The sequence below is a fragment of the Culex pipiens genome, chromosome 3 (genome assembly GCF_016801865.2).
Source record: "Culex pipiens pallens isolate TS chromosome 3, TS_CPP_V2, whole genome shotgun sequence".
NCBI lineage: Eukaryota > Metazoa > Arthropoda > Insecta > Diptera > Culicidae > Culex > Culex pipiens.
In genome coordinates this window covers 70577017-70603284 of record NC_068939.1, presented here as the reverse complement: position 1 = coordinate 70603284, position 26268 = coordinate 70577017, and the positions used below count along the sequence as shown (strand labels likewise).

At 39.7% G+C, this 26268-nt stretch overlaps 1 protein-coding gene and 1 pseudogene across 2 annotated transcripts; both read left to right on the top strand.

Annotated features, from left to right (window-relative positions):
- The first annotated feature begins 1097 nt into the window (after positions 1 to 1097).
- LOC120419972 (bone morphogenetic protein receptor type-2) lies at positions 1098 to 20715 on the top strand. 2 transcript variants are annotated; one of them, XM_039582848.2, is made up of 7 exons: positions 1098 to 1249; positions 6853 to 7243; positions 7309 to 7454; positions 17627 to 17720; positions 17789 to 18215; positions 18281 to 18426; positions 18482 to 20715. In XM_039582848.2, exons 2-7 carry the CDS (start codon positions 7180 to 7182, stop codon positions 20248 to 20250), a joined length of 2646 nt encoding a protein of 881 aa, XP_039438782.1. In that variant the 5' UTR covers positions 1098 to 1249; positions 6853 to 7179; the 3' UTR covers positions 20251 to 20715. The 2 variants fall into 2 exon arrangements, with proteins under 2 accessions (XP_039438782.1, XP_039438783.1); XM_039582849.2 differs by having other exon boundaries at positions 1113 to 1249; positions 6856 to 7243.
- A 4728-nt stretch (positions 20716 to 25443) lies between these two features.
- On the top strand, positions 25444 to 26129 carry LOC120419974 (poly(A) polymerase type 3-like; annotated as a pseudogene).
- Positions 26130 to 26268: the final 139 nt, after the last annotated feature.

The window sequence follows — 26268 nt, the reverse complement described above, 5'->3', positions numbered from 1 at the left end:
AAATCGAAATAACAGCGCGAGTGATTTTCATCTCGCGAAGCAATTTTCTGTTGTTTCTTTTCTGAGTGTACCTCAAATGTCACACGCGAAACCAAAACAAAATTTCGCCGCGGCACCAAACTGAAATGTCGCCAGTTGAGCTGCGACAAGACTCGCGCCGCGTCTTACACGGAGCATGGAATCGATCTCGAAAATCTACCGGAAATCGTTCTGTGAGCGTGGATTCAATCATCCGGATGGACCATTTCATGATGTCTAGCTTGGAGAGGACAATTACGGCGCTTTTGATTTTCAAATTGGTGGCTGGTTCTTCCCATTTTGACTCTATAGAGCTTATTCAATCGATACCCGCAGCATCCCGCATCAGCAAAACTCTCCCGGTGAGAGGACACAACGGACCGGATTGAGGTCCCTCGACAATGAGACCACTTATTTTTGTTTTATTCAGACGGAAATCCATCCGTAATCAGCAACTTAACCAAGACTTTTTCCCTTCTGCGTCTTTTTTCTGAAGCTGGAAACTGACTGAACTTCATAAATTACCCCAAATGAAACAGTTCTAGTGGTAGTATAGAACTAAAAACCAAAATTTTAAACAATAATTTAATCTAAAGCGTTCCATTTCCTTGGCAGATCAGAAAAGATCAGCCACGTTTTTCTAATCATCCAAAGCCGTCAAAACAAAAAAAGCAAACACACTGATTCAAAATCACTTAAACATGCTTGACAGATATTTCACGACAGAAAATCGTCGCGAGAGTTAAACTTGCTCAATTCGGTTTAGTGCCGCGGCGACAATACAATGCTCATTTGTGTTATTTTAATCAAATAAAGACTTTATAATTTTGAATGTTCATAAATTCATTGATATTGAGCAAATTTTTGATAGAAGCATAACTGAAATAATTTAGATATGGAGCATTTTGTGATACTTTTCGCCTAAAATGTTTGAAAATCAGGAATGAAATTTAAAATTTGACCTCGACCAGAGCTTGCAAAATTATTGCAAGAGTCAGTTAGTAGTAGGTACTATAGTGCGACGCAACATCGTCGACGATTTGGCGAATAAGGGGGAAGAACATTATGTATGTTGCTGCTGCTGGGCGAGCAACATTCTCGAGAGGAAAAATCAATACCAAACCAGACGTAGTGGCGTTCGGTTCCGCGGTTTCGTCGAGCAAATGGATTAATTTCCCCGGATTTTTCGAGATTTTCTCGCTTTGGATCGGTTAATACTGTCGAATAAGTGGTAGTGTACAAATTAGTGTTAAAATTTGGGCAAATTTAAGCTTTCATTCGCAATTTTCTAAGCTGTTTGCAATCAAATTCATAACACCCCAATTGGGACGTTCAGTGCAATAATAGATCGATAATGTGCCTCTTTGTGGGTTGAAAACCGTACAAATAACACCATCTGACGATTCTAGTGCAGTTTAAAAAAGGATTAAAATCTTGCACCAAAGTGAAAAATCAATTCCAGGGATCAACTATGATGAAAACGAATCACATCAGATTGAAAGGAAAAAGGAAAATTCAGTACACTAGTGTTAGTGCTCAATCTAACTACACAACCACTGCTGGCTGGCTAGCTGGCGGGGACTCCCGTTTTGCCACCCCATGAATGAATGCGCTGCTAATCGCGGCGATATGAATTGCATGTGTATGAACTTAATGCGGACGACATATGGATAGTTACTCGGACTCAGGAGGGAAAACAAAACGCAAAACATACTCTCTTGTGTGTGTTATATATTTACATACTATAGCTATACAGGAGCCTTATTGCGAAAAAAGTAGGGAAACAAATCTGCATTTTTTTCTGCTATCAAGGAGCGTTGAATTTATATATTTTCTCTCTTGCTTTAAATTACTAATCCTCAAAACAGTTTTGCAAATTTTAAAATCAAGACTAACAATGAAAAAGGGCTTGATATTGCATTTTTGAACCCTAAGAAAGTTGATTTATTTTTTTTTAATTTCTTTCAAAGATATCAGAAAATTTGATGAATGATTAATTTTTTGACATTAAAAGTTGGGCCATTAGTTTCTGAGATATCGATATTTGAAAATTGAGTACTGTTTGGGTAAGGCTACAAACTCTTGGTGAGCAACAATTAGTACCCTTGGCTGATATGACACCTTAGCATAACAACACCTATTGAAGAATTGTTTAATTTAATTTTGCAATTTGAGACTCGAAATGATACAGTTATGAGCTGAATCAAATCTTTATGTTCCTTCAATATTTCGTGAAACTCTGATTTTGAAATGTCAATTTGTCTTTCACAAATAATGATATCGCTCTTAGTGTATTCCCGTGAACATTTGTCGATTCAAATTTCAACAAGCTTCTGATCAGCTAGATAATAATATTAACCCACTGAAATTCAGAAGATTTTGGGAAACGTGAATTTTATTTTTACTGTTTGTTTGATTAACTGTATTTCAGGATATTGAATGTTTGTTAAACGAACTTATATGAAATTTTCTAAGGGCTTGGCACTCTGTCACTTTTTTTTAATAAAAAAATGTGTTTTCTCTTAAAATCGAACTTGAAGTGAATTTTACGATGCACATTTCCAATAAAATATTAATGTATGTGGGTGATTCTCCGGCAAAAATCGGAATATCGCGATTACTCGTGATAGTTACAAGCAAACCCCTTATGTTTATATACAAAAAAAATGTAATTGATTGATTTCAAAATCAACGTAGAGGACATTCTGAGAAAGCTACAGAAATTATACAGTCGTTGTTCGGTAACTGGGCTGCTTCCTAACTTGGCGCTCGATAACTGGGCCGTTGCCCAGTTAAAAAGTAGACAAACGTCAAATAACCAAAACAAACCGAAATGACCAAGGGGTTACTGAATGCAAAAATCATGTTCAATAAATAAAAAAAAACTTTTATTAAACTTTTATTTGATATCAAGTCACATTTAAAGAAAAATTAAAAGTAAGCATAGTTAATAAATTTGAGTAATTTTTATGTTTTTTTTATTTCATCAGGAAAATATTATGCATCGATGGTCCCCTCGTTAATTTCGTTCAGACCAGTTACCGAACAAGTACTGTATTTGGACTTCAATGGTCAGTTGATGTTGAAGCCGACTAAAAAAAAACCAAATAATATATAATTAAAGTTTTTGTGGAGAATTGCTCATCTTCAATATCTCCTCTAACGTCGAAACCTTAAGTTATGTTTTACCACCCTGAATTGTAACCTAAAAAATAAAGACAATTCTATCAGTTTACCCTCTGTTACGAACTTATATGAAATGCCGAATGCATATCTAAAAAAATAACTAAAATTTCCCATTTCAATCATGATTTTAAAAAAATAGGCAAAAAGTATCACAAAATACACAGAAAAAAAAATCATGGTAATATTTCATCTGAGAAGGGGTACATCTTTTGTATCAGAAAAAAATGTGTAATTTTACCTCTGGAAATATGTAATTTTACCACTTTTCTGGTGTAATGTCACTTTTTCATTCTAAATTGAGGTAAAATTACATCATAAAAGAGGTAATATTCAACCTTCCAAAATTACAGCTTCCAAATTAACATTATTTTTTACTGTGTACTTGAAACATGGTTACAGCTATGCTATAGGATGGAATAATTGCAAAATATCAATGAATTTATGAAAATCTTGTTTTCCTTTACATTTTTCGTCTGCGGTTCTAAAATTCAAAAAATGTAAAAAGATTAAAATGCCTTTTTGCCTTCCTCACCTTACTGAGGAAAGGCTATAAAATCACTCGAAAAATGAACTTCTTAATTCGACCTCGTAGACCCCCCTTCACGTATACCTATCGACTCAGAATCATGTTCTGAGCAAATGTCTGTGTGGATGTGTGTAGGTGGGTGGACAAAAAAATTGTCACTCGATTATCTCCGGACTGGATGAACGGATTTTGACCGTATTAGTCTCATTCGATCCGTCTTGGGGTCCCATAGGTCTCTATTTAAAATCAGCATGTTTAGTTAAGTACTTCAAAAGTTATGCTAAAAAAACAATTTTGGCGTATGTCCGGAAGATTGTAAAAAGGGTGGTTTTTGCAAGAAACCCTATCATGTTATACATTTTAAGAAAGGTATTAAAAAGACCTTTCCAATGAGCCCAAAACATTGAAGATCTGACAAACCTATCAAAAGTGATTAGCACTTAAGTGTTATTTATACACTTTTTGGAGGCCGGATCTCAGATATTTCAGTAAAAATGATGTCCGGGTCCATCATGCGACCCATCGTTAGTTAGATAATCGAAAGACCTTCCAAATAAGCCTAAAACATCAAGGAGCTGACAATCCTATCAAAAGTTATTAGCAGTTAAGTGTTATTTATACACTTTTTGGAGGCCGGATCTCAGATATTTCAGTAAAAATGATGTCGGGGTCCATCATGCGACCCATCGTTAGTTAGATAATCGAAAGACCTTTCAAATGAGCCTAAAACATGAAGGATCTGACAACCCTATCAAAAGTTATTAGCACTTAAGTGTTATTTATACACTTTTTGGAGGCCGGATCTCAGATATTTCAGTAAAATGATGTCCGGGTCCATCATGCGACCCATCGTTAGTTAGATAATTGAAAGACCTTTCAAATGAGCCTAAAACATGAAGGATCTGACAACCCTATCAAAAGTTTTTAGCACTTAAGTGTTATTTATACACTTTTTGGAGGCCGGATCTCAGATATTTCAGTAAAATGATGTCCGGGTCCATCATGCGACCCATCGTTAGTTAGATAATTGAAAGACCTTTCAAATGAGCCTAAAACATGAAGGATCTGACAACCCTATCAAAAGTTTTTAGCACTTAAGTGTTATTTATACACTTTTTGGAGGCCGGATCTCAGATATTTCAGTAAAAATGATGTCCGGGTCCATCATGCGACCCATCGTTAGTTAGATAATCGAAAGACCTTCCAAATAAGCCTAAAACATCAAGGAGCTGACAATCCTATCAAAAGTTATTAGCAGTTAAGTGTTATTTATACACTTTTTGGAGGCCGGATCTCAGATATTTCAGTAAAAATGATGTCGGGGTCCATCATGCGACCCATCGTTAGTTAGATAATCGAAAGACCTTTCAAATGAGCCTAAAACATGAAGGATCTGACAACCCTATCAAAAGTTATTAGCACTTAAGTGTTATTTATACACTTTTTGGAGGCCGGATCTCAGATATTTCAGTAAAATGATGTCCGGGTCCATCATGCGACCCATCGTTAGTTAGATAATTGAAAGACCTTTCAAATGAGCCTAAAACATGAAGGATCTGACAACCCTATCAAAAGTTTTTAGCACTTAAGTGTTATTTATACACTTTTTGGAGGCCGGATCTCAGATATTTCAGTAAAATGATGTCCGGGTCCATCATGCGACCCATCGTTAGTTAGATAATTGAAAGACCTTTCAAATGAGCCTAAAACATGAAGGATCTGACAACCCTATCAAAAGTTTTTAGCACTTAAGTGTTATTTATACACTTTTTGGAGGCCGGATCTCAGATATTTCAGTAAAATGATGTCCGGGTCCATCATGCGACCCATCGTTAGTTAGATAATTGAAAGACCTTTCAAATGAGCCTAAAACATGAAGGATCTGACAACCCTATCAAAAGTTTTTAGCACTTAAGTGTTATTTATACACTTTTTGGAGGCCGGATCTCAGATATTTCAGTAAAATGATGTCCGGGTCCATCATGCGACCCATCGTTAGTTAGATAATTGAAAGACCTTTCAAATGAGCCTAAAACATGAAGGATCTGACAACCCTATCAAAAGTTATTAGCACTTAAGTGTTATTTATACACTTTTTGGAGGCCGGATCTCAGATATTTCAGTAAAAATGATGTCGGGGTCCATCATGCGACCCATCGTTAGTTAGATAATCGAAAGACCTTTCAAATGAGCCTAAAACATGAAGGATCTGACAACCCTATCAAAAGTTTTTAGCACTTAAGTGTTATTTATACACTTTTTGGAGGCCGGATCTCAGATATTGTGATAAAAATATTGTCTGTATCTTCCATGTGAACTATCGTTGGATAGGTTTTTTTTTTTATCAGACCTTGCCGATGAGCCAGAAAAATTGAAGGTCATCGAACCCTATCAAAAGAAATGAGTAATAAAGTTGATTTGTTAAACATATTAAGGGAATGTTGCTATTTTTACTGAATGTATTGACTTTATGAATGTGAGGAAGGCACCAACCACCTAAAGGTGGATTAAGTAACGTTTTTTCATAAAATTATTTTTATTAGGTCCTTTTCGGTACTGGGACCTGGTTAGGACCGAGTCGGCTTTTGTAATTAGATTTGGCTTAATAATTACAGAGGATCTTGTGTGTAAATGTTAGTGGGAGGGGAATGCCTTTGTTTGACTTAAAATACATAAAAAAGATTTATGCAATGTATTCTGAATAGTTTACAGATTTTACAAGTTTTTTTTTCCAGTGAAAATTTCAATTTAAGTCAATTTTTTTTGCCAACCCGATTTTTCAGGGAAATGTTGAAGGAAGGTGGGGAAGGGGGTAATGTTAGTGATAAACACAGCCAAAGTTGACCCCATAAAAATGGCATTCTTATAAACATTGGCAAAGGCACACATATCAAGTCAAACTTCCAACCCTACAATATTATTGAATTTTAAGAGTTCTTCTTTCCAATGATCAAACATTGTTTGAAAATTTGATTTCTGGCATTTTTTTGTTGTAAAGGATTAACTTTTATCCTTATACTCAAATACACAAATTTGAAAAAGAAATTAATAAAAATAAAAAAATAGCATAGCCATATAAAATTAAACTAAAATTCTTCACATCGTACGTTTTTTCTTATCAGCAGCTACTGTGAAACGCCCCCAAAGCCTGCAGTGACTCAGAGCAAAGTATTCATGATCAGTTTCTGAACTGATTAAAAAGTTTAAAGTGCAAGCAAGCAAAAACTACTAACAACATTCATAGTACCACCTGAGAAGACCAAGTGCGGAGGACACACCGCATAATGAAGGAAGAAAGTTTGATCGATTTTCGCACACAATAGTGGTGCCGAAGAAAAAAAAATCTGTGCTAAAAGAACAACCACCCACCCACTTTGGGGGTGGTGTTAATTTGAGCTGAACCCGGAGAAAGGAAGCAAGAAAAAAGCCAGTTTGGCCCCAAAATAGCAATGAAGAGCCAACATTTTGTCGCGATATTGATTTGCTGCTGCGGCGTAGTGTCGTATGTGGGAGGTGAGTTGGTTTGAAGGAATGGTGTTTTTGGGACCGAATGTTTTGAAAATCGTTTTCCCCATCAGGAACTCCGTTGAAACAGCGGTTATGCTATCAGTATGGAACGACATCGGCAACGAACACCAACCAGCAGATTAACCAGGACAATGCGGACGATTATTACGATGACCCAGTGGAACCAACGGACGAGGCGTTAATTGATAAAAATACGGTATGAAACATCCTCATTAAACTTGCATTCTACGAACTGTAAAATTTACCGGGTTTAGAGGTTTCACAGTAAACTTTCATTTTGTATGTAATTTTTATTTGATTTCAAAAAGTACGTATAATAGATATAACATTATTTGCGAAAGTATGTTTTATTATGCTTGGAATTTAATCAACAAAAATTCAACTATAATAAATTGTTTGTCATCGAAAGTCCGATTTATCTGAATTACTGAATTATAATACAACCAATTATTTTCTTTATGATGTTTATTTATTCATCCTAAATTGATTCCCGCATTGCGCATCTTGCTAAAGAAATTAACGTTACCTTGGTCAGCTTGGGTCAATTTTTTACCAACGCCTGGGCAATTGATACCTCTACATGTTGCCGGCAATTTGAATGCTGAATTTGTAACAACGACCGCCAGCAAAACGGCAAATCCGAACAAGAGCGAAAGCAGCTTCATTTTAGTCTAAACTTTTATCTGGTTCGAGTTGTACTTATGCTGTGAACCAACATTCGGCTTTTTATATTCAGATCAATCTACGTACATCAACAATGTTGCTAAATAAAAACGAATCTCAGTTTCATTCTATCTATGTATGAAAAGTAAAACAGTTTCTTTGCTCATACATGTATAGACAATCTGTTTTCGTTATATTTGTTCAAAAATACGGAAATTTTGTCGAATTAATAAAAGACGCAAAATTTACCAAACCATTTGTACAAATACACTGTAGACGCAAATCCCACTCGAATATTACACCCACACGGGAGTGTACAAATCCACTGACATTGTTTGTGTGAACTAGCGACCACCGGATTGTTAGCCCAGTGCGCGGTCCGATTGATCAACATAGACTAAAAACAGAAAAATTGTAATACCTACAGCTATTTTTTAGCCTAAATAGTGGAGAGGCAGAACGCAAACTATTTTTTAACCCTTGCACTTCCTTTATGTATTTAAGAAATGGTGAAAAATACACATAAAGTGTCCAACTGGAAGCATAAGCTAGCATAACGAGTCGATCTCGTCATTGGACAACAGAAGATCTGACAACGGATGTAAACTGAATGTCATTGTAGTTTGATTTGGGTGCAAATTTGATACATATTCAAACGGGTGTTTGAAACAACACTAGAATACTTTATCGATCTACATTATTCGATCGGTATTTTTTTTGTCATTCAAAATATAAGTGTAATTTGTCGTCTTCGGTAGAGCTGAAATGTAAGCAAATAACTAAGTCTAGTCAAGTTTGGTAAATTGTTTTAAAAAGTTTAGCGTTCTCTACGTATGCCTTAGCAAATATTTTGCAATGTTAAAAAAAAAAGTTTAATTTTGTTGTACAGTCCGATTATACGAAGGCTATGGCAAAATTTTACTTCGGAATCGAATAACAAAAAAACATTTTTCCTTGTCTTATTTTTGATTGTCGAGCTTAAGTATGACCCCTAAACTACTCGACAGTGATTTAGAATTTGTAAATCCAAGATGGCGGCCAAAATGGCGATGTTGAAATATTGAATAAATGCATTTTTAAAATTTAATAGGCAATCAACCATTCAAATTTGACTAAAATGAGGTCCCAGAGCTCGAATTCGATGTAAAAAGTTAGAAAAAAAAACGAAAAAAAATGAGGAAAGGCTATAAAATCACTCGAAAAATGAACTTCTTGTTACGAGCTCCTAGACACACCTTCACTTAGGATGGCTCGAGATGGTCGATTTTTCAGAACATGTTTTTTTCGGTTGCTTTTAGGCCCCTAAACAACTCCCCAAAATTTGGGAGCGATTGGTTGCGTCCACACTTTGCGCATTGCATTTCAATTTTGTATGGGAATTAGTATGGGAAAACCCTCTTTTTTACATTTTGATTTTTATCATTTTTATTTTCCACTAAAGTTTTCAAACCAATACAATAGCGTTAAAATTGAGAAAATTCTCTAAAACTTTCCCGAAGAAAGTATTGTGCTATCTTGCTCCTGTCAAAAGATACAGCGTCCTCAAAACTGGTCTAAAACGTGATTTCCGAGTAAAAAACACGTTTTAGACGAGTTTTGAGGACGCTGTATCATTTGACAGGAGCAAGATAGCGCAATACTTTATTCGAGAGAGTTTTAGAGAATTTTCTCAATTTTAACGCTATTGAATTGGTTTGAAAACTTTAGTGGAAAATAAAAATAATAAAAATCTAAATGTAAAAAAGACAGTTTTCCATACTAATTCCCATACAAAATTGAAATGCAATGCGCAAAGTGTGGACGCAACCAATCGCTCCCAAATTTTAGGGGGTTGTTTTGAGGCCCAAAAGGCATCAAAAAAACTTTGTTCTGGTTTGATTTGATCATTTATGAATTTTTCCATATAACGACGAGCCAGTCTAATACATATCGACTCAGAATCAAAAATTGAACAAATGGCTGTGTGTGTTTGGATGTTGATTTGTGCACCGAAATATTCTCACTCGATTTTCTCAGCACTGGCTGAACCGATTTGGACCCTTTTGGTCTCATTCGATTCTTCCCATAAGTCCCTATCGATAATTATAAAGTTCAGTAAAGTACTTCAAAAGTTATGCTTTAAAAACCATTCTGAAGAAAGTCCGGAAGATCTAAAAAGGGTGTTTTTTTTAAAGAAAGCCCGCCATGTTATACATTTTTAGAAAGGTATTTAAAAGACCTTTCCAACGAGCCCAAATCATCAAAGATCTGATAACCCTATCAAAAGTTTTCAGCACTTAAGTGTTATCTATACACTTTTTGTCCGGATCTATTAGCGACCCATCGTTGGATAGGTACCCAAAAAGCAAAAACTGGACATTTGGTTTATTCGACCTTTTCATGAAAAAAAAAACTCCAGATTTGATAACCTTATCAAAAGTATATTAATGAGATGTAGGCATAGTCAAAACGAAAAATCAATTGCATATTCTATTCTATGACATTTTTCTACGGCCTCAAAAATGTAAAATAATATCACTTAAGTGGTCATAACTTGAGACAGGATTGCCAGATCTTTAATGTTTTGGACTCGTTGGAAAGGTTGTTCACTTACCAACATCCCGATATATGAGAAAAAAAATGTATGCATAACTTTTGAAATAATTATCGAAACTTCAATTTGTATATAACTCGATCTATGGGACCCTAAACCAAGTCGAATGCAACCGGTTTGGGTCAAATCGGATCAGCTAGTGCCGAGAAACAAAAGCTAGTTTGTTGGTCACACACACACACACACACACACACACACACACACACACACACACACACACACACACACACACACACTTGTTTAGTTTTCGATACTGAGTCGATATGTATACATGAAGATGGGTATTAGGATGTAACAAAACCACACTTTTTTGCGGGCATTTCAGGGGATGATCCCCTAGGTGTACTGAGTCAGAATCCCAAATATGAGCTCGATTGGTTGCGACAGGACCTGGCGCTCCGGCTTCAAAGTTTAAATGGGATTTAACCCGTAAAATCGGTGCGTTTTGGTTTTTGCCCTTTTTGAGTCCTTCAACGATTTTTGGATTTTTCAAAAACCTCATGAGCTTATAGTTTGTGTTCCAGGGTACAACTTTGCCGAAGACTGCTAAGAGATTTGACCGCTCAGAAAAATGGTACAGAATTTACAAAATCTTTTCTCTTGTTTTTCTGATAACGTAAAACATGTTCTGGCAACACTCGCTTTTGATGCGCGCTTTCGGATTAAAAGAGCAGCACCGGTGATCAAATCCTCCGGCACCATCGAAAACATAAGCACAACATCCAAATAAAGCATTTTCTTTCCATGTGTCAAACTTTGACCGTTGTACGCTGGATGTTTTCTCGCTGCTATAGTTACGACGCCTGGCTCTGGATGCACGCGTTCAAAGAAAGTGTTGCCAATACTAATCAAACAAATTAATTGCAAAAAGTTTTTTTATTTTCAAATCATTGTACAAGCAGTACTAATTATCAAATCTCTTCACAGTCTTCGGCAAAGTTGTGCCCTGAAACACAAACTATAAGCTCATTAGGTTTTTGAAAAATCCAAAAATCGTTGAAGGACTCAAAAATGGCAAAAACCAAAACGCACCGATTTTACGGGTTAAATCCCATTTAAACTTTAAAGCCAGAGCGCCAGGTCCTGTCGCAACCAATCGTGCTCATATTTGGGATTCTGAATCAGCACACCTAGGGGATCATCCCCTGAAATGCCCGCAAAAAAGTGTGGTTTTGTTACATCCTAATGGGTATATACGTATGAAAAGTTCAATTCCCTTGCAATTTTAGTAAGTTTTAACTTTTTCTTACTTTCGGTAATCCCTTAGATACAAGCAACAATTGTTCCAAAATGGATTATGATGTAACACACAGCTGAAAGGAACTCCAAAACTCTGTTATGTATTCCAAAAGAACTTAGTGTATATTGATAATTCACCAATAAAACCGAATTGAAATGAATTGAAAAGTTCAATTTTCGAGCAGGAAGACAAAAGGGTTTATTAATTTCGATCAAGAAACCCAAAGATCAATTTTGGGCCTATCCGGAGAACTTGTTTTTTTTCGAATTGTGATGTTTTGGTGAGAAATTGTTGTATTTAACCCTGTACTGCCCATTTTTTCCTAAATTTTCAATTTTTCCCGTGTTCTGGAGGTCATTTTGAGTAACTTTTGTTCTACGAAAATTTACTTCTCTTGTTTTATATTTTTCTTGTTTTATTATTAGTATTTTAATTTGCATTTATTTAGTTTAGTTTATGTTAGTTTATTATAGTATTTGGCTTCCTCTACTGTCTACTACCTCCTATCATTACCTTTTGCCAATGCGTTTTAAAGGTCAAAATTGGTTGAAAAATTGATTTTTGGCGAATTTTTAGATCGAAGCCCGCCTAAAGGCTGGGTTGTTTTGTAGAAGTAACGATTGCAGTATAATTTGAATTAACTGGGTAAGATGGATGCGCGGACATACCGTACCAAACGCTCGGAGTTAATTTTTTATCTTGTAACATTATTCTGTAATTTCTGTAATTTCGGAATACATTCGTCCGGCTTCAGCTGAAGATTCATGCTGTCCCATGTTGCATGTGAGCAGTTCTCTAGGATTTCGGTCATTCGATTTTTTTTGTATTTTTTAATCCGACTGAAACTTTTTTGGTGCCTTCGGTATGCCCAAAAAAGCCATTTTGCACTAGGGGGCGGACAAAGTCGTCAATACACTATCAGTACATTAACATAAACGGTTAACGTATTGATATTTCGTCAATATATTGACGAAATCCCACCGTTATTACCGAGGTTATTACTTTACCTTGATTGCCCGAATTTTTGGAATTATAAAAAAAATGCGTGAAGGCACAACAACGATTGAAATAATGGACCAGCGATTGGACCTACTCGGAAAACCCACGGATGCCGACCGACGTCGGTGCTGGACCGCGATAGGAGGAATGGTCGCCGCACCGCATAGCCGATCTTTTTCTAGCAGACGATCTGTGTCTCGTGGCACGGGCACTCGACGGTCGTACTCCCGGGAAGAACCCGGTCGGCGTTGGCATTTTCGGCTTTGTAGTCTAAAGGGCGGAGGCAAACAAAAAGCACTTTTTCCTTCGTCACCGGAATGTTGGAGGATTACATTCAGCTGCTGTATGATGGAAATTAGTCTCTCCCGTTCACCAAAATACAACCCTAGATACAACCTAATTATTTGTTTACATTTGAGTGCGAAATACGGTTGATTCCGTGGTAGAACAAAAGCTGCTGTCTTCTGCAACAAGCTGCTTTCTTCTGCAAATGCAGAATGCCGATTTGCAGTGATCGGATCTAGCCAGGGTCCATCCAACAAAGCAGATATGAAAAAACATCAGCTTTCGTCATCGTCTTTATTTCTACACTGCAATAGACATGATAGTCTATTCGTAATGAAAGAACCCTCCTCCATTCCTCAGACAATAGTCTCTTTGGTCATAAAATGGCAAAATGTAGTTAAAATCTTTTTTTATATTTGCTGGAAGAATCTGTTCATCACGGGCAATGGGAATTTCTCGACCATCAATTGATTATCCAGGTTTTTAAGTGAAGATGGCGTTCGAATGGTGAACGCCCGAAATGTCAAAATCGCGCAGAAGCACCAACATTAGAAAAAAAGTATGGCTGTCATACCGTGTCACACTTGTTTCGTAATGTTGGTACCACTGCGTGATTTTGACATTTCGGGCGTTCACCATTCGAACGCCATCTTCGCTTAAAAATCTGGATACTTTTCTTGTTGAATAAGATTCGCCTGAGAATTTTAGATGGCCATTAGTAATGCAATTTCTTCGGTTCTCCGTGACAGAACGATTCGCGGTCACTCAGTCATCAACCACGATGGAGGAACAAACCTGTACTCGGCCAACTCTTCCTTCTGCTTGCAATACCGGTCACACCGGTGAACTATTTTCCAGAGCTGCAGGAGGAAGAGTTCGCTGTTCTTGTCCAGGAATGTTCGAAAATAAGCCGGAACATGCCGGAATCGTAATCAAATGCGTGTACCGTTCGCCAACTCCTTTTGTTTTCAAATTTAGTTTTGATCCGCCAAAAATTAGCATTGTTGTTTACCATCTGTCACCTCAAGGTTGAAAATACACGGTGGGAATGCTTACTTCAATTTTCGTTAAAGTATTGACTAGTATATTGATTTCAGCGTCAATAGATTAACGAAAAGTAAAAACATTGACTCTGTACACCCCCTAGATTTTGCATCATTAGTTTGTCCATATAATTTTCCATACAAATTTGGCAGCTGTCCATACAAAAATGATATATGAAAATTCAAAAATCTGTATCTTTTGAAGGAATTTTTTGATCGATTTGGTGTCTTCGGCAAAGTTGTAGGTATGGATACGGACTACACTGTAAAAAAATAATACACGGTAAAAAAAATTTGGTGATTTTTTTATTTAACTTTTTATCACTAAAACTTGATTTACAAAAAAACACTATTTTTAATTTTTTTTATTTTTTGATATGTTTTAGAGGACATAAAATGCCAACTTTTCAGAAATTTCCAGGTTGTGCAAAAAATCATTGACCGAGTTATGTGTTTTTTAATCAATACTGATTTTTTCAAAAAATCGAAATTTTGGTCGCAAACATTTTTCAACTTCATTTTTCGATGTAAAATCAAATTTGCAATCAAAAAGTACTTTAGTGAAATTTTGATAAAGTGCACCGTTTTCAAGTTAAATCCATTTTTATGTAACTTTTTTCAAAATAGTCGCAGTTTTTCATTTTTTTAAATTAGTGCACATGTTTGCCCAGCTTTGAAAAAAATATTTTTGAAAAGCTGAGAAAATTCTCTATATTTTGCTTTTTCGGACCTTGTTGATACGACCCTTAGTTGCTGAGAAATTGCCATGCAAAGGTTTAAAAACAGGAAAATTGATGTTTTCTAAGTCTCACCCAAACAACCCACCATTTTCTTATGTCGATATCTCAGCAACTAATGGTCTGATTTACAATGTTAAAATATGAAACATTCGTGAAATTTTCCGATCTTTTCGAAAAAAATATTTTAAAAAATTTTAAATCAAGACAAACTTATCAAAAGGGCGTAATATTGAATGTTTGGTCTTTTTGAAATGTTAGTCTTGATTTGAAAATTTTGAAAATATTTTTTTCGAAAAGATCGGAAAATTTCACAAATGTTTCATATATTAATATTGAAAATCGGACCATTAGTTGCTGAGATATTGACGATAGAAAATGGTGGGTTGTTTGGGTGAGACTTAGAAAACATCAATTTTCCTGTTTTTAAACCTTTGCATTGCAATTTCTCAGCAACTAAAGGTCGTATCAACAAAGTCCGAAGAAGCAAAATATAGAGAATTTTCTCAGCTTTTAAAAAAATATTTTTTTCAAAACTGGGCAAACATGTGCACTAATTTAAAAAAATGAAAAACTGCGACTATTTTCAAAAAAGTCACTTAAATATGGCTATAACTTGAAAACGGTGCACTTTATCAAAATTTCACTACAGTACTTTTTGATTGCAAATTTGATTTTACATCGAAAAATGAAGTTGAAAAATGTTTGCGACCAAAATTTCGATTTTTTGAAAAAATCAGTATTGATTAAGGGTGCACAGCAACCAAGGAAGTTGTTGTCTTCTTATGCCAAAATTGACAAACTTACGGACCCAATCCTGCACAAATCTGATTGTAAAAACAGGCAAATTTTGTTGTAAATCACTTAGTAGACAGTACTTTAGGGGATGAATAAAACATTATATCGATAGTTCCCGTAGTTTCGAAAATACTAAAATATCTGTAACAAAAATCTTGGTGCAAAAGCTCTTGTTGATGTGCACCGTTAAAAAATACATAACTCGGTCAATGATTTTTTGCACAACCTGGAAATTTCTGAAAAGTTGGCATTTTATGTCCTCTAAAACATATCAAAAAATAAAAAAATTAAAAATAGTGTTTTTTTGTAAATCAAGTTTTAGTGATAAAAAGTTAAATAAAAAAATCACCAAATTTTTTTTACCGTGTATCACTTTTTTCCAGTGTAGTCCATATCCATACCTACAACTTTGCCGAAGACACCAAATCGATCAAAAAATTCCTTCAAAAGATACAGATTTTTGAATTTTCATACATCATTTTTGTATGGACATCTGCCAAATTTGTATGGAAAATTATATGAACAAACTAATGATGCAAAATGGCTTCTTTGGGCATACCGAAGGCACCAAAAAAGTTTCAGTCGGATTAAAAAATAAAAAAATTAAAATTGAAGAAAAAAGACCGATTTCGTAGAGAGTTGCTCATGTTCGAGTGTAGACCTACGGAAGACCTTGCCGCGAGGATAGGTGAGTAAGACTATACGAGCCACCTACGGCATAATTCCTCGGGCTCCCCAGGTCAACCATAAGCTACCCCAGGTTCTCCGTGCAGGACGCATTGGGGGTAGAAAGCGGATAGAATAAGCAAAAGATCAAAGCAGGCCGCGAGGCATACTTTTAAAGTGGTTTGTATCTGCAAAGGAATTTGTATTAACAAAAGGATCAAACATAAAAAGGCGATACTAATTAATACTTCCCTGCGACCTTGGAGGTCTCTCGGTTGGACATCTAGCCGTGAACACCAAGCTTGGTATCAATCTTCGTCAGTCGGTGTGGTATTGATCACAGCTGGTGTTAGTTTGACGCTCCGTCGTCGTCTGTTGTATCCTGCGGCTGCGTAGCAAGTCAGATGCTCGCTCATTCAGTTTGTAACGAAAAGAACAAAAGAGAACACAAGAAAACATTAGATTCTGATAGTGAGTTTCAACTCAGATGTTAAGTGTAATATAATATTAAACATAAATAGTTCACTTCATGATTCTTTATAGACACTTTATTTATTTTGCTTTCACTATCACTTTCACTATTTCTTCGGGTCGTCTAATTTTCGTCGTGTTCCCGTACTTGGAGAATTCCGCATAACTAATCACTGCTGGTTCGTAGTGTAATGTCGAACATGTTACTAGCTAACACAACAGTGACACAGAAACAGAACTTCACAAGCACGGGAATTTCCACACGACCTCCCAGTGAATTAATACCGAGCTTTAACTATTTTCATATTACTATTACCTAAAATGTCCAAAGCAGCTCAGTAAAACTCACTGGGAGCGTTCCACAATTTAGCCCCATCCGGGGGGAGCTTATCCCTTTGTACCCTCGTGTTTGTTTCCTTTGATCAGTAGTCTAGGTAGTCCAAGAATGTTCAGCACAAGTTTGAATCGAAAGAAATTGCTTCAACAGCTGAACGGATCAAACTGTTGCTTCCCTTGCTGAACTAACTATTCTCCTGTTACTAAGGAAACAAAAGGATAAAACATCATGATTTGATGTTCTAACAGGTACGTTCAACTAGCCAGCTGCGAGACCCATCAGCCCGGCCGGGAACCAGTCCATATCTGTCGAGTACAGCATACGGTGTGGTTCACAAAATATCAAATACAGTCAACTCAACACTAAGGCTATACATATGAACTGGCGGGATGGAAGCACGTGGACACCTCCCCCCGATTTTTTATCTTGTAACATTATTACGGATAAAATCACTCCTGGAGGAATTATTCAAACAGAATTTTCTAGCTGATATGTTCAAAAGAATATTTTAAATTGTGTATTTTTTGTAATTTCAGTTCACCGAAGTGGCATGCTCTCGATATGCAACCTTCTGCTATACACTATGGACATTCGATGTAACAAAGAACACTACCAGGGTAGTTGTTCAAGGTAAGATAAAGGTTTAAAACAAATGTTAAAAAACCACGTTAAATAACGACCTTCCTTCAATTCACCAGGCTGCTGGGAACTGTCGGACAAGAAGGAGACCTGCAACAGCAACGAGTGCGTCAGCCACCAGGAGACCAAAAGTGGCCACTACTTCTGCTGCTGCGCGGGCGATCTGTGCAACGGGAACTTTAGCTACTCCGCCAATCCCCTGCTGGTGGACGGTGGCCCACCCGGTTTGAGCGGCAACGGCGGCGGCCTTGGGAGTGAGTTCGCTCCGTACGCCCCGTACACGTCAATCTGGACTTCGCCGACGGTATACATCTGCTTCGCGATGGTGGCGATCATTCTGATGCTGATCATTGGCTTTCTGACGTGTCGTACATCTACCAAGGCTGTTTCGGAGTTGGCGCCGCTGGCACCTTCCGGACCGGGGTACAGTTCCAACCTGTACAACGTGGACAACTTGAAGCTGGTCTCAATGATTGGGCAGGGAAAGTAAGGGAGATCGTTGGCAGCTTCTTTTTTGGGTGTTAGACTAACAGGATGTTCAAATCTTTTAGGTATGGAACCGTCTGGAAGGGCGTCGTGAACGAGCAGCACGTGGCGGTGAAGATCTTCACCGCTCAACATCGGCAGTACTTTCTGAATGAAAAGGACGTCTACACGGTACCTCTGATGGAATCTCCAGCGCTGTTGACGTATTTCGGTAGGTACTTTAAGTTTGTTCGTTTTCAGCTAATTCATATCGAATATCTTTTCAGGATGTGACGAGCGTCGCACGATGGACGATCGTATCGAGTACATGCTGGTGCTGTCGTTGGCTCCTTTTGGATGTCTGCAGGACTGGCTAGCGGACAACCGGATGCCGTTTGCGATCTTCTGTAAGATGGGCAAATCGATCGCGAACGGACTGGCTCATCTGCATACGGAGATTCGCAAGGGAGACATTGTGAAGCCATGCATTTGTCACCGGGATCTGAACTCGAGGAACATTTTGGTGAAGGCAGATTTGAGTTGCTGCATTTGTGACTTGGGTTTTGCGCTGAAGACGTTTGGACCACGTTACGAATGCCGGGGGGAAATTGCGTTGGCTGAAACCAAGAGCATCAATGAGGTGGGAACGCTGCGTTACATGGCACCGGAAGTTCTGGAAGGGGCGGTGAACCTGAGGGATTGTGAATCTGCGCTGAAACAGATCGACGTTTATTCGTTGGGGTTGGTTTTGTGGGAGTTGGCTACGAGGTGTGAGGATTTCTATCCGGATGAATCTCTGGTCCCGGACTATAAGGCCCCTTACGAGGAAGATATCGGAACTCATCCCAGCTTTGAGCAGATGCAAGTGTTGGTTTCGCGTAACAAGACACGACCACGATTCCCGCCAACTTACGAGAACAGCGTGGCGGCCAAAGTGATCAAGGACACCTGCGAGGACTGTTGGGATAACGATGCCGAGGCTCGTTTGACGGCACTCTGCGTTCAAGAACGTATCCAGGAGATTACTCTAATGAATCCCAAAGCACAACTCAACAAAGGACAAACTCCTCCCCTGAGTACGAACAACTTGATCATCACTTCACCAACTGCACAAAGCAAGATCAGCCCAACGGCTGTCTCGTTCATGACGCCTCCAAACCAGCAAGTAATCCCACAAATCAATCACTACTGTGATACCACAACAGGATCCGCCAAGATGGTCAATGTGGCGGTCAAAACCCGACACCAGAACGGATTACAAAAGCACAGTATTAACGACGCTTACATTCCCGACGAGGAGGACAAGTTTGCGTCGCTGACCAACAGCAGCGATCAGCAGCCGGAAGTTGCCTTCCGCAATCCACGTGGCCTACCCAAACTGGACAACAACGAAAGTCAGCTTAAAATCAAAGGACTCAACAGCGTCAAAGCAATTCTGCAGAAAACATTCCACAAAACCCCAATCCCGTACGTCCAGCAGGACTGTGACGATAAATCAAATCTAGTCGAGCACAACAACTCAACCCTAGCCTACAAGGTCAACATGATCAACGCCGCCGACAATGACATCGAGAAGCGCTCCACCCTCGAACGGCCCAACAATCTGGATCTCTCCTCCTCGGGAAGCACCGCCGGAGGCACTCGATACGAGCACAACCTGATCCGATCGGCCAACGAAAGCAGCTCCAAGTTTAAAGCCCTGGCCGACGACTTCACCAGCCAACCCTTCACCATGATCCAATCGAGCTCCCCCAACCCGAAACTTCGCATCGTCGTTTCCAAGTCGGCCAACGCCGTCAAGAATCTCAACGGTCGCGATCAATCCGCGGAAGACGGCACCAGCTCCGGCAAGTTCATGAAGCGCCAGCGCTCGCTAGAGGTGTTCCACGAGGTGTTTGGCCCCAAGGGAAGCATCGAGCGGCTGCGGAACCCCAGCCAGCGGGTCAAAACGCCCGGCGATGTGCCGCCGTCGGTGCGGAAGGTTCGCGCATCCAAGACCCTCTCGCTGTACGACGACCGGATGATGGACACCAGCAAAATGGCCAACTCCGTATAGCATGAGGAGGTACTTTTGCTGGAACTTTAAACGGGCGCGCGCGAAAAGTACAGCGAGAGGGGCAAACAGAGCGGACAAAAACGGAGCAGGTTAATCTCAAACAACTCAGATAGAAGGAGTAGTGTATGATAACAACAAAAAAAGTAACTTAAAACAAAAAACCTTTAGCTAGTCGTAAGCAACATTTGTGTACCCAGATCTGATATGTATATAGAGTTACATTTTTGGAAATAATATTTCAAACAGTTCTTAAGCGTACTTAAATAAATAAACACACTTACTATGTAAAACGGTATTACAAAATACAACAAAGTTAGTTACACACCGTACTCTAAAACCCAAAAAGAAAAAGACTTTTTTTGTAGGTGACAAGTGTAAGAAGCACACTAATCTGTAAGATCTGTGAAAAGTGAACTTGATAACTCAATAGGGAAATAAAAATACCTAATTATTATGAACAAATAAGACGCGATATGTTTATTTTTTGAAGAAATCCATGCATGTATTGGTTTAAAAGCTATCGCATTGAAGCCATTATAAATTTTATATCGTACACAAAAGAGTGCAACATAAAATCAACTTATTGACCCATTTTGAAAATAATGAAATTTTGAGTATTTTACAACAAAAACTTTTCAATTCAACATTTTGCATTGTTTGAGCGTTTGTTATTCAAAATATGAAATTGTAGTATTTTCATAAAATCCGGTATTATACGGCATTTCGACGCCAACATTTCAAAAAGCATCATGTACAAACCATGTGTTTTGAGAAGAACGCATTTGAATGTTAAGCATCATTTTTCAATTCCCATTTTAAAATAAAAGCAAAAGAAGATTTTCTAATGATAACAAACGACGAAAAACGTTGCTTTCATTAATACTTGATCATCCATATTCAATAAAACATGATTTCCGGCTCTATATTTAAGAAAAACAAACATAAGTTCTTTTGAAATCATCAACGTCTATATCACCCTGCTGTCATTGAAGGGAAACCTTTGTTATGGTTCGTTTTTCTTTGCCGAATGCACATGGCGCCTTTTGGAAGTGGAGGGGAAGTTTTGTTATGATTCGCTTTTCGTCGGCAAATGTACATGGCGTCTTTTACATGCAGCTTTTTTCGTCACGAGGTTCATGTAGTCTTTTATTTGACAGGTTGACAGGGCTATATAAACAGGCACTGCTGATGCCAGAGATTGTGTTTATGTTACTTTATTTAAAATCATTATTAAACAGACTTTACTGAAGTAACTTTTGATGATTTTTGGTGGAGAGGTAGCTTATTAGGAGTACTTTGAGAATATGCAATAACCCAGAAAGTGTCAAAATGTACATGATGCCTTTTGAAATGTTGCCGTCGATTTGAGCAATTCTCTACGAAATCGTCCGATTTTGACGATTTTTGCCTTCCTCACTTTCTGAGGAAAGGCTATAAAATCACTCGAAGATTGAACTTTTTAAATACACCTCCTAGATATACCTTCACCAGTGTTGCAAATGAGTGATAGAAAAGCTATCAATAGATTATCTCTGCACCAAAAATATCCGAGAGTATAGCAGCCGTCACTATAGCTTGTGAGAACTCTTCTTGTGTCTTGTGATTCCCACCGATGTCATTCTCTCTCTATCACTCTTCCCCTTTTCCTCGACTACACGGTCAGCTGGATGTACTCAAAATCAAGTTCGATTCCACTCATAATCAAGTTCGGACCTCGAACTGAAAATGAGTGGTTTTCTGAACTTGATTTTGAGTGGATTTTTCACTCAAACGACAGTTCAAAAGCTGAACTGACGTTTAAGTAAATTGAACTTGTCATTTTTTTCACAGTCTTTCAAGTTTTGCGGCTAAGTCTAGGCACTAACCAGGTTACACAGCAGAGTGGCCACAAGAATCGACTTCGCGGGAGGGAAAAGTAAAAAGACGGTTCACTCCGATTGCAGGACACGTGTTTATTTGACGGGAGAAAAGTTGCAATTAAGAGTTGTAAACAATACAAGAACATTAAAATCGGTTGACACCTTTTTTTTTTTTTTTTTTGTTTTTCACTACTGACAGTTTAGTGTGTAGCGCATCATGACGCCATCACTTCTACACTCCTCCTCGATAGACAACTCAACTGTTCTTTCTTCTACTAATTCAATGCGTTTGTTTAACATTCAAAGATTAAGCTTGTACAACTTGCCAAATTTCTGTCCAATGATCAAAACCTTGTCATCTTTCATGACATAGCACTCGCTTGCCTTAAAGATAACGTCAAAACCTTTCATCGAGATTGCACTTACTGAAACGAGATTTGCCTTCAACCCTGGCACGTACGACACATTCTTCAGCTTTACAGCAGTCGACTTACGGTTTCCATCCAAAACACAAAGCTTTGCCGATCCTACCATGGACGATTTCAGCACTTTTCCATCGGGAAGCTTCACATTCGTAGTCGTTACCGCTCCACGTTGATCCAGGGATTCGATTCTGCCGGTCATGTGCACCGAAGCGCCAGAATCCAAAAACCAGTCCTGTTCACTCTCCTCCTGAATCGCAGCAAGGCAAAGATCATCATCGACGCTGACTCGTGCTGATAAAGCGCTGCTTTGTTTGCCACCAGCCTTGGAACATTCTCCACGAATTCGTTTTACCGCATCACAATCACGAACCAGATGATTTTCACTTCCGCATGCGTAACACGTCCGCTTGAACTCGTTACTTCTCGGGTAGGGTTGGATCTTTCGTGCCATCATGGCCTTGTCGTCCACGTTCGTCTTGCTCTGCCTGCGTCCGTACTCTTCCAGTAGCTTAGTTTTCACGAAGTTCACCGTAAACACCTCCATTCGCCCTTGGATCGATGAGACCGTACTTTCGTAGGACTCCGGCAGTCCGGCAAGCATGAACGCTGCCTTGATGTCTTCATCAATACGAGCTCCGGTGTTCTCCAGCTTCTCGAAAAGCTCCTCCATCTCGGTAAGAAATATTCTCATGTCTCCTCCTTCGTCCAGCTGCAGTTTGGACAGCTTCTTGATCAAGGCCACTTTTCCAACGGAAGAATCCTGGGTGTAGTACTTCTTCAGCATCCCCCACGCCTCTTGGGCCGTCTTCGCGTCCTTGATGATTCGCATCTGGGGATCTTCCATGAGGTAACCGATCGTTTGTAGCGTCAAATCATCCTTTTCGATCCATTCCGCAGATCGCTCTTTCAAAGCCGGAACTTCCCCCGCGACATAGCGCCACAAACCTTCCCGGGTCAGCACCTGCCTGGCCCGCTGTTTCCATGATTCGTAGTTGTCGTACGTGAGCCGCTTGACGTTCATTTTTCCCAAATCCATACCGCACCGCACCGATTCCAACCACACCTTCGTCCGCCAACCGTGACCTTCGCTTTTCCAACTTCTTGCTCCCGCACCGTGTTGATTTCACAGTTCCCTACTCTGGGCCCATAACCTCTAGGCACTAACCAGGTTACACAGCAGAGTGGCCACAAGAATCGACTTCGCGGGAGGGAAAAGTAAAAAGACGGTTCACTCCGATTGCAGGACACGTGTTTATTTGACGGGAGAAAAGTTGCAATTAAGAGTTGTAAACAATACAAGAACATTAAAATCGGTTGACACCTTTTTTTTTTTTTTTTTTTGTTTTTCACTACTGACAGTTTAGTGTGTAGCGCATCATGACGCCATCACTTCTACACTAAGTCCAGTTCGTTACAGGTAAGCTCTTGTAAAATGCTTTTCAAAACTTACCGGATCTAGTTCCGGGTTGTCTGAATGGTTCATAAACAATTATGCACCTTGCGGATTATTTTTCTCCTCCGTCGGTTTTGCACCTTCCGGATTGTCCGGAAGAGGCAAAACTTCCTCCTCCAACATATTTGCAACGCCCGAACAATTCGGATGGTCAAACAGAATTGTTCGGACGTTGCAAAATATGTTGCAGGAAGAAGTTTTCCCCTTTGTTTTGCCTCTTCCGGACAATCCGGAAGGTGCAAAAACAGACGGAGGAGAAAAGTAACCGTCTGATTTTGACATTCCACATTGGTCGGAAGATGCAAACACGCTTTCTTTCAACAGGATATACGGAGCTGGTTCCCGGAACACAACGGGGACGGTCGGCACTGGTTCGCGGAACGGACATGGGGGAAGTTGTTATGGTTTATCCTCCCCACTCGGTGGTGTTCAAACGTTGGCACGACTGATGCTGCAACTGTGACTATTCGTGGTATCGATGACCGCTCCCGGTCGGCTGCCTTGGCCAACTGTGCCGAAGCAGAAGAGCAGAAGGTTTTGGTCAGGATACTTTTAGGCGGTGTTTGGGCGTCTCAGGTGAGCAAACCAGCTGCCGGTGGAAATGACTTTGCCGACTATGCGGCGATTGGATCGGCACCTGTGGCAACGCCAGTTGCGGCGGCTCCTTAGACGGTGTTCGGCCAAAACTTCCACCACTCCTGCGTCGATTGCCTACACCAGCACGATTCAATCGCTGGCGAACTCCATCAAAAGTGGTGCAACTCAACCCAACTACATCCGATGGAACGTTTGCCAAGTTGGTCACCTACAGTACGGCCAAGTTGGTCACCTACAGAGCGACAACAGTTCAAGCACTGGTAAATACAATTAAAAAGCCAAGAGTCTACCAGCTCTGTTTGGCATCGTCTCTTCGTCATAGACAACGCCAACGGTCAGCTACACCCCGCTAACGCAATCCTCCCCAGGTTCAACTACGATGGTCTCAGCTGCGCCGTCAGCCCAATATCACCTATTGAAGCGCCCAGTTATCAAGCTTCTTTTGATCCCCGGGTCGATGGCCGAGGTGGCTTATCCTTCAGCACCAACTTCATGGGCCCCTATCGGATCCGGCTTAAGCGGATCACCCTCGGAAAACCTACAGCTCGCGCCAACGTTACACTTTCGTAAGTATTTCAAACCACGCACTCTTCTTCTTCCTAATCGGCAGCGGAATACTAACCTTTCGCTTCTTCCTCTTTAGCGACAGCGTCCGCAGCGGCCATCGCCCAGCAACTGCAATCCAAGATCAACAACAATGCGCACGAGTACTCGGTGTTTAACAATTCGTACGGCAGCAATCAGTTGACTAGCTAGAGTGGTGGTTATATTGGCGGCGGATGTGGCGCCCAGAATCATCACGGAGGTCACCATTAGTCACGGTGTGGTTGGTGGTGGGTATCACCACGTGCTTCACTGAGGATCGCCCACCACTATCAAGCGTCGCAAGTCTGAGACGGAATGGAGGAGGTCTGGGATTTTTTTTGTTGAGCCCCCGGCGGCCGCATCAGCAGCATCGGCTGGCAGCTACAAAACTCTGGGCATGACGTCGGCCATCAGTTTGGCGGAACCGAAGCCGGAAGACCATACCAAGACGGTGGAGCTGCAGAAGGCGCTCGAGCCGTACAACGTGTTTGAGGACGAGTCCGAGCTGAACCACCGGATGAAGATTCTGTCCAAGCTGAACACGCTGGTCAAGCAGTGGGTGCGCGATGTGTCCGTCTCGAAGAACATGCTGGAATCGCTGGTCGAGAAGCTCGGCAGGACGATCTACACGTTCGAGTCGTACTGGCTGGGCGTTCACCACAAGGGGCGGATATTGACGCGTTGTGCGTGGCGCCGCGTAACATCGAACGGCAGAACTATTTTGGGTCGTTCTTCGAGCTGCTGAAGAAACAGCCCAAGATGACGGAGTGCCGCACCGTCCAGGAGGCGTTTGTGCCGGTCGTCAAGATGATCTTTGACGGCATCAAGATTGATTTGCTGTTTGCGCGGTTGGCGCTGAAGGAGATTCCGGACAACTTTGAACTGCGCGACGATATGCTGCTGAAGTATCTGGAGTCCAATTCGGTGTGCCGCGTCACGGACAAGATGACAGCTAGATGAGCTGATTTGCATTCCGTTACCGGAAGATAAGCACCGAAGGCCATCTCGAAGAAAACCTGTGCAAGCGGTTTAAATATATTGAATATGAAATAAATAAATTATAACCAGCATTTCTGGGTTGCTCGAGTACTAGAATGAT